The sequence below is a fragment of the Nicotiana tomentosiformis genome, chromosome 7 (assembly GCF_000390325.3).
Source record: "Nicotiana tomentosiformis chromosome 7, ASM39032v3, whole genome shotgun sequence".
In the NCBI taxonomy this organism is placed as follows: domain Eukaryota; kingdom Viridiplantae; phylum Streptophyta; class Magnoliopsida; order Solanales; family Solanaceae; genus Nicotiana; species Nicotiana tomentosiformis.
The window spans coordinates 51,620,055-51,628,488 of record NC_090818.1 but is presented as its reverse complement, the minus strand read 5'-3'; the positions used below and the strand labels follow the sequence as shown (position 1 = coordinate 51,628,488).

Sequence of the window (8,434 nt, the reverse complement as noted above, 5' to 3'; positions counted from 1 at the left end):
TTAAAGAAAGAATTTGGAATGAAAGATCTTGAAAAGACAAAATTTTGTCTTGGTCTACAAATTGAGTATATGAAAAATGGAATTTTTGCCCATCAATCAGCATACACTAAAATAATTTTAAAGCGATTCTATATGGATAAAGCACATCCATTCCGACCTCATGAAAATAATTAAGAGCTTCTTGGTCCCAAAGTAACATATCTTAGTGCAATTGGTGCACTAATGTATCTTTCTAACATTACAAGGTCTGACATAACTTTTTCAGTTAATGTCTTAACAAGATATAGCTCTGCTCTTACAAGGAGACATTGGAATGGAATCAAACACATATTACGGTATCTAAAAGGGACTACCGATATGGGATTATTTTATGGCAATGATTGCAGTCCCAATCTTGTTGGTTATGCCGATGCTGGGTATTTATATGACCCACACAAGGCTCGATCTCAAATAGGCTATGTGTTTACATATGGAGGCACTGTCATATCTTGGCGATCGACTAATCAATCAATCGTGGCTAATTCATATAATCATGTTGAGATAATTGCTATTCATGAAGCAAGTCGAGAATGTATATGGTTGAGGTTTATAATACACCTTATTCGAGACAAATATAGTTTGAAGTGTGACAAACTACCCACAATTTTGTATGAAGACAATGCAGCATGCATAGCCCAATTGAAGGGAAGATTCATAAAGGGGATATGACAAAGCAAATTTTACCAAAGTTATTTTTCACACATGATTTTCAAAAGAATAGTGATATCAATGTGCAACAGTCCGTTCAAGTGATAATATAGCTGATCTGTTCACCAAATCTCTACCGACGTCAACCTTCAAGAAACTAGTGTACAAAATTGGGGTGCGAAGGCTCAAGGATGTGAATTGATACTCTCATCAGGGGGAGTTAATACGCGTTGTACTCTTTTTTCCTTACAAGGTTTTGTCCCACTAGGTTTTCCTTGCAAGGTTTTTAACGAGGCAACCAAAAGGCGTATTTCTAAACATGTGTACTCTTTTTCCTTCACTAGAATTTTTTTCCCATAGGATTTTTTCCTAATAAGGTTTTAACGAGGCACATTATCTATGGACATCCAAGGGGGAGTGTTATAAGAAAAATTAAATTATGGTGGATGTCTACTCTTCTTCCATGATCTTCTCTAATGCTTAATGACATATTCAATGATATATTTCTATGCTTAATGACATATTCAATGACATATTTTTCTTCACTTTTCATGCCTATATAAAGGCCTTGTAATAGATAAGAAAATATACATAATTGAAGAAGAAAATCTCTTCCTTCTCTCTATCTCCATTTCTTGTTCATGTTTTACTAAATTGCTTTTATTTCATAACAACATGTCTTGTTCATGTTTTACTAAATTGCTTTTATTTTATAATAAATAGAACTAATAATAATTTTTGGGTGTAACAGGCCAACCCTTCCCTAGTTTATATATGGCCAAATACATAAAGGGCCCCTTAAACTTAGCACCAATTTTTACTTGGACACTATAATTGATACTTATACTTATTGAACACTTGAACTTCCATCAAGTTGTACCTATTAGGCACGATTTGCTGACGTGGCAAAAAAATTATTTCTCACGTCTCTAAAGCGCGTGAGCCTATTCAAAATCATATTTTTTTTCTTTTTTTATTCAAACAATTCTTATTTTTCAAAATCACCATCACCAGTAAGCTCTCACCTCCATCACTGTCAATCCTCCGCCACTGCAGCTACCATTAATTTTTCTTTCTTTGATAATATCAAATGTGTCAAACAAAATGTATCAAGACAAAAGTTACCTAAGCAAATGAGAAAAATAGAAGTAAGAAAAGTAAAATGAGAAGCCAAAATATAGACTTTTGCATAAAAAATATTATCTTAGGAGACGACGGATAGAAAGAGAGTTGTATCATATAAACTCACTTTCCTCTGTTTGGAAGTCATATAAAGAAAGTTGTCTGAAAATTCTTAAAGTGCCATAAACAGAAACTGACTAACTTGAATAAAGATCCCTAATAGAGCTACTGTGGGCTGAATCGGAGTTCTGCCGAAAAACCTGATGGCACCGATTGCTAATGTTGGAATCTGAACCACCATTGGCGGATAGAAAGAGAGTTGTATCATATAAACCCACTTTCCTCTGTTTGGAAGTCAAATAAAGAAAGTTGTCTGAAAATTCTTAAAGTGCCATAAACAGAAACTGACTAAGTTGAATAAAGATCCCTAATAGAGATACTGTGGGCTGAATCGGAGTTCTGCCGAAAAAACTGATGGCACCGATTGCTAATGTTGGAATCTGAACCACCATTGGTGAAATATTTTTGAGATAAGGTGTAATTAGATAATGATGGAGTTAGACGATGGGAGAGGGGGCCGCCAGGGACGGGTCTGAAGATGAAGGGCGGGGTTTGGGGGGGAGGGTTGTGGGTCTGATTTTTTTTTTCTATTTTTTTCGTTTGGCTCAAAGTGTTTTTAGATTAATTGTAATCAAAGCCACGCAGTTTTCTCTCATTTGTGATTTTTGCTTTGTCATTGCGCGTGAAAATCACTCAATTTATATTTTTGCTGGCAAGTTATGAAGGGTTTAATAAGCACATTCATTGGAGTTAAAGTGTTCAACAGGTACAACTCTCTATTAAAGTATTTAAGTAGAAATTAGTGTCTAGTTTAAGGGGCTTGACTATGTATTTGGCCTTTATATATTGTTCATATAAGTGTCTCTACAAAAGGGAGGAGTCTTTCCCTTCTAGAATATTTGATCAAATATGGTTTTTATTTGAAAATTATTCTATCTACACCTATTATTACAGTAGGGATTCAGCTAATATATATATATATATATATATATATATATATATATATATATATATATATATATATACACACTAAAGTTCAGTTTAAAATGTGATAGACGGTTATTATCACTTTTAGCAGATTGTCATTTAATGTTTATTATAAGAGACACTATCGTAGTAGTCAGCCTAGAATATCTCTATTCTTTACAAAAAAATACTATTTGAGAAGATTCACTTAATTATTTTATAATAATTACTTTACATAGAATTGAAACTCTTACCATTACATACAGGGCGGATCTATATATAAATGTTTGGTGCGTAAGAACCCATTAACCTTAACTTGGAGTAGGTATAATTCCATAGAAAACGTAAAGAAATGGATATAAAAGGTCAGAAAGCACCCAGAAAACAGAAACGTTGGTGGGTGCTTTGGTTAAGTGGGTGCTGGAAGCTAATGATGTTAAAGGGCGAGAGTTCGAAACTCAATCCTAACACATCTCTTTTAACCAGGCAAACTGTTTCTTTTTCTTATATTCAAGGTTACTTTCTTCCTTCTTTTTTCTATAAATATTTCCCTCAATCAATTAGGTCTTCTTTTTTATTTATCAAGCACACTTTCTTAACACAGTACTACTTTTTTTAACTGTTTCTTTTTCTTGTATTCAAGGTTACTTTCTTCCTCCTCCTTTTTTCTATAAATATTTCCCTCAATCAATTAGGTCTTCTTTTTTATTTATCAAGCACACTTTCTTAACCCAGTACTACTTTTTTTTTTAATTTCGTTTTTACTGACCTTTGGTTTTAGCATTTTATTTTTATTTTTGCCTTACCTAGATCTCTATAGCAAAGAAAAGAAATCTTCTTAAAAAAAGATGTGCTAATCCTTTTTTCTTTTAGCCAATTGCATTTTTAGCATAGATTCACGATGTCCATAATATTAAATATGAGTTTTCTCGTTAACTTTTTTCACTTTCGTATTGAAATAATTGTATACTTATATAATGTGTAGTATCTTTACGTCAAAAAAATTTAAGTACCTTGGAATCCAAAATCCTAGATCTCCCACTGATTACATAGAAACCATTAATCTCCCAATTCGTTCTTCTGATACTCCCAAACTGAAATCTATGATTGTAGACACTTCAAGCTATCCCAAATAAGGAAAAGAAATCTTTACAAATTGCTATATCTCTCTAACTTATATGTCCGTCTTCACCTTTTATTTTTGTCAGTTATTGTGTTTCAAATAGAAGAAATCATGACAAGAGGGTTACTGTAGAAAACTTTCCAAGTGTCAAAGGTTGAAGTCCCCTAACCAAGAATTAATGCCAGAAAAAAAAGAGAGGTAGAAATTAAAATAAGACATATTCTAGTCCATCAAATACTGTATCTATACTCTATAGTCCCATTATGGATAACGATCTTCACATAGAGAATTCTGGATTTGACCTAACTTTTTGTAGGTCAAACAATTTTCAATTGGCTGAGCTCATATTTACATTTCATAGTCATCTCAAAAATTTCATAAACTCTTGTAGTTTTACGAAGAGATCATTTTGAAATTCCATGAATTCATAAAATATTTATATAGAGATAAAAAATATCAAATATTGTATTTGCTTCTTCCTCTTCATGAAGATCAAATACACCCTAGGAAGTCCAAATTATTCTACGTTCGAAAAATACGTTGCTTAAACTCTTGAATCATGGAGAATAATCTGGAGAGAAGAATCAAGGGAGTAAATAGAACTATACTCATGAAGATTCATCAATAAAATTATATTTTTCTTTAATCAAAAAAAGATCCAACATAGTCATTAAACATGACACTGATTTCTTTTTCTTCGCATAATTTTTTTTATATATAGTGTCTGAGCCAATTTGTGCGCACTTTTCATATTTCATCCAATATTTACTACTTTACATCATCACAGGTATCAAGTAACTTTGCCACCAAGACTTAAGCAAATGAAAAAAAATCACCTACTAGTATTTTTTGTCTTCACTGAATTTTAAACCTAAAATCTCATGATTTTTCGCCTACTTCATTAATCACTAGACCAACTCTTACATGCTTCTCTTAAATATTGTTTTACTACGTCCAACTCCTAGATTCTTCTAACAATCAATCAAATACCAATATATATTTCAATACATTTGCTTCTCTTTTTCCAAATTAGGCTATTTCTCGATGTTCTTCATGGTCCATAGGAAGTATGATCAGGTTAATTTGATCTCAATGATGCATTAATCATTAAACAACGCAATTCGTTATACTATGTCTTGTGACAGTCGGTACATTAATTAACAACTAGGCTTTGAAATAATTGTGTGTTGCTTGGTATAAGTTTTAATTTATCTACTTGCTTACGGTTTAGTTAAAATGAAATTTTATCCAATTTTCAGTTTAGCGGTTATTATTTAGAACTAACGATCATTAAAGGGGTCAACATACATGGATATAAACTAGAATTCCATTACATAAACTTTATACATAATTTTATACATTAACATAGACAGAATTAATACAATCACACCTCTACCTTATCTAGGGGACGGGCAAAAAAATCATATACAACTCAACACGTACATTAAAACCGATATATATCAACATATAGAAGGTGAATAATTACTTTACGAGGATTAATTGTTGGCGAGCTTCAATCCTAATTTCTTCCTTCATTCTTCTTATGAATTCTTCAAATTTCTTGTTCAGTTCCTCCGTGCTCAACTTACTCATTGGCTCATCATTTTCTTCTTCTTCTACTACTTCTACGTCTTCCATTAAAAATCCATTCTCATGAGACTCCATTTCATTTTCTTCATAATTATTATAATCTGCCTCTACTATATTGTAAGTTCTACAACATTCTTCGCCTCCAAAACCACCTTCTTCCTTTGACGTTGCCTCTTTCTTATTATATTCCACGACTGCCGAGTTTGTGTTTTCAACGTTTAGAGACTTACTGAGTTGTATCCTCACTTCCTTATCTTCATGTATTGCATGTTCATTTGATGTTTTTAAATACGAGGCTTGAGCACCAATACATAGAGGTTCGGCTTCTTGCAATTCGTTCAAGAATCCATTTTCTTCTTCTTCCTCCTCCTCCTTCTCCTCGCTCGAAGTCTTAGCAAGGAGCACCAAAAATATACCATTGCATATTAAAAACACGTAGTTTTTGTCCGTAGCATGGCTTAGAAGTTGAAAAGGAAATGCAGAACATGAGAATTTTAATGAATGGGTGAAGAAGGAGAAGTAATTAGATGATGAGTAAGAAAATAGGAATGAAAATAAAGAAACTGAAACTAGTAATTGAGTGAATATCTTGATAGGCTGAGATGCCAAAAATCTGGCCAAGCTTTGTAATAAGTTTTGGTACTTCATTTATTAAGTTATTTTTATCTTTTCCTACGATCTTCTTGGCTTTCCTTTTGAAAGAGGGGAGGAGGCCAAGGATGGGAAGAAACTAAGGTTATGCGCAAAGGAAATTGATAGAGGTTGGTGCCTTTTATAGACATTTCAAAAAGAGTAACGCACTAGCTGGGTGTTTGACAAATTAAATAATGGAGTTAATATAATTTAGTGTATGGTCATTTAGCTGGCTGTTTATTGTGTCAAATTCATAAAACTAATTTTTTTTGCTGATAAATAACTTAATTATACATATATTCACAGAAAATAAAAGAATGTCAGAAAATACTAAATTCAATCCGAAAGAACACTTGCAAGTTACTATCACACGTATAAATTGTCATGTGAATAGTTATTTATCAGGGACTCACCTTGCATAATTTTCATATAGTGCAACCACTTAGAATGACAATATTTTTTTTTTACTTTTCAGTCCACTTTAATACTCAAAGTTTATTCACCATGTGGCATATCAGTCATGCGGTTTTTCTTAATTAGGTTGGAAAACAGGTGTTTAATTTTATTTTTTGAGTGATATCATATGAATATTATGTAAGGTATTGAATTGAGTGGCGGCCTACCTTTGTTTTTTATACCGATTTTCTACGCATATAAACGTAGTTAGGTTATTTTATGTTACAAAAATAAATTATATGACTATCCATAAAATTAAGTGTCCATCCGCCCATGGGTGATACTAGTGATAACAAAATGGTTAAAAGAAAATAGTTAACCACCCTTATTATCCATTAAAAAATAGATTGGATAATGAACTTTTTAAAAACGGGTCAAATATAGATAAGAACCATATTATCCATTTAGAAAATGGATAACCAATAGCTAATCAATGGATAACCAATGAGTTTAACTTTTACATTTGTAAAGCCTCAAATTGAGGGTTTCTCAAATTTGAGAGACTAAGAATTCTCCCAAAACTGATCATATTCAAGAAGTCATGGATAATATGGTTACCCATATTATCCGCCGGTTAACCCATTTTTTATCTGTATTAAATATGGGTCGGATCGGATAATTTATCTGTTTTTTCATTACTCGTTTTCGATCCGAACCATATCCGACCCGACCGTTTGCCATTCCTAGGTGGCACCATAGGATTGCCATGTGGAGGGGGGCAAACAACTGTGGGTTATACTCATCCATTCACTCAACTCTTGATGTGTTCATTTAGCGTATGATTGAAATATTTTAGCTGTCCCACATTACCAAAGTGTGTATTGGTGAATCGAGCGACAGATTTGCTTTGTTTTATGGCTGAGGTTTTGAGTCGTTTGACTCTCTATTTTAATTATTTGGCCTCCATGATTGAGCATCCGTATGTGTCATGAACTCAATCAACTGCACAAGGGAATTGAATACACCAAGCTACTATAATTTATTTAAAGATTTAAAAGATAAAACAGTACTTGTCCACTATGTTAATTACCAAGATGAATATTAATTATATGGTGTGTATTGTTAATTAGGTTACGTCATTGTTCTATCACTAATTTTTCCAATGTCGTTGGAATATTTTGGGGTGATAGATTTTTCTTAAGTTTCTTTTAGAGTTTTTTAAGTTTGAAATCGTTAATATAACTGGTTTTTGTTACTTGAGTTAGTTGATTTGCTGAATAAAATTGTCTTGATTTTGTTAGCATTTAATTTTGTGAAACTAATGCCATCTTCATTCTTCAAATTAGGAACTTTTGAGGTCCAAAACGAAATCCAACAATATAAAAATCAAAAGTACATGAAAAATATTGAATAATCTGTACTTCTTTTACGAAGCTACTGAAAAGAAACTCCACCTAATTACATCCAACATAGGGAGACAACAAAAATGTTTGACAAGTTATTGATATTCTATTACCACATTAGTACTGGCAAAATGAGCTCATATTTTGTCAATTCGCCCATATTTTAGTGGGTTTGATGAGTGATATCTAAGTTAGAGTAAAATTTCGGCATATTCAACCGGTAGAAATATGAATATTCATGGGTAAAATATGAATTAGCCTAGTGGGTTATTTTCCAAATTTTGCTCCCCCTTCCTTTGTATGTTTCTTCTCACTATAGTTGTAAACAGTACTTATAATGTATTTTTAATCTTCCCCACCCTTTTCTCCATCCCCACCAACTCATCCCCTACCAGGTGAATCCACGGTATAAATCATGGTTCACGTGAACCCGCGGTCCTCCGACGATATCAAA

General features: G+C 32.6%; 1 protein-coding gene across 1 annotated transcript; it reads right to left on the bottom strand.

Moving 5' to 3' along the window:
- Positions 1 to 5,440: 5,440 nt before the first annotated feature.
- Positions 5,441 to 6,196, bottom strand: LOC138895595 (uncharacterized). The gene has a single exon (XM_070180303.1). The coding sequence runs from the start codon at positions 6,194 to 6,196 to the stop codon at positions 5,441 to 5,443; it is 756 nt and encodes a 251-aa protein (XP_070036404.1).
- Between the last annotated feature and the right edge of the window lie 2,238 nt (positions 6,197 to 8,434).

What these genes read in the sequence shown, in the direction of transcription:
- LOC138895595 (XM_070180303.1), bottom strand. Translation starts at nt 6,196, where the DNA reads ATGAAGTACCAAAACTTATTACAAAGCTTGGCCAGATTTTTGGCATCT.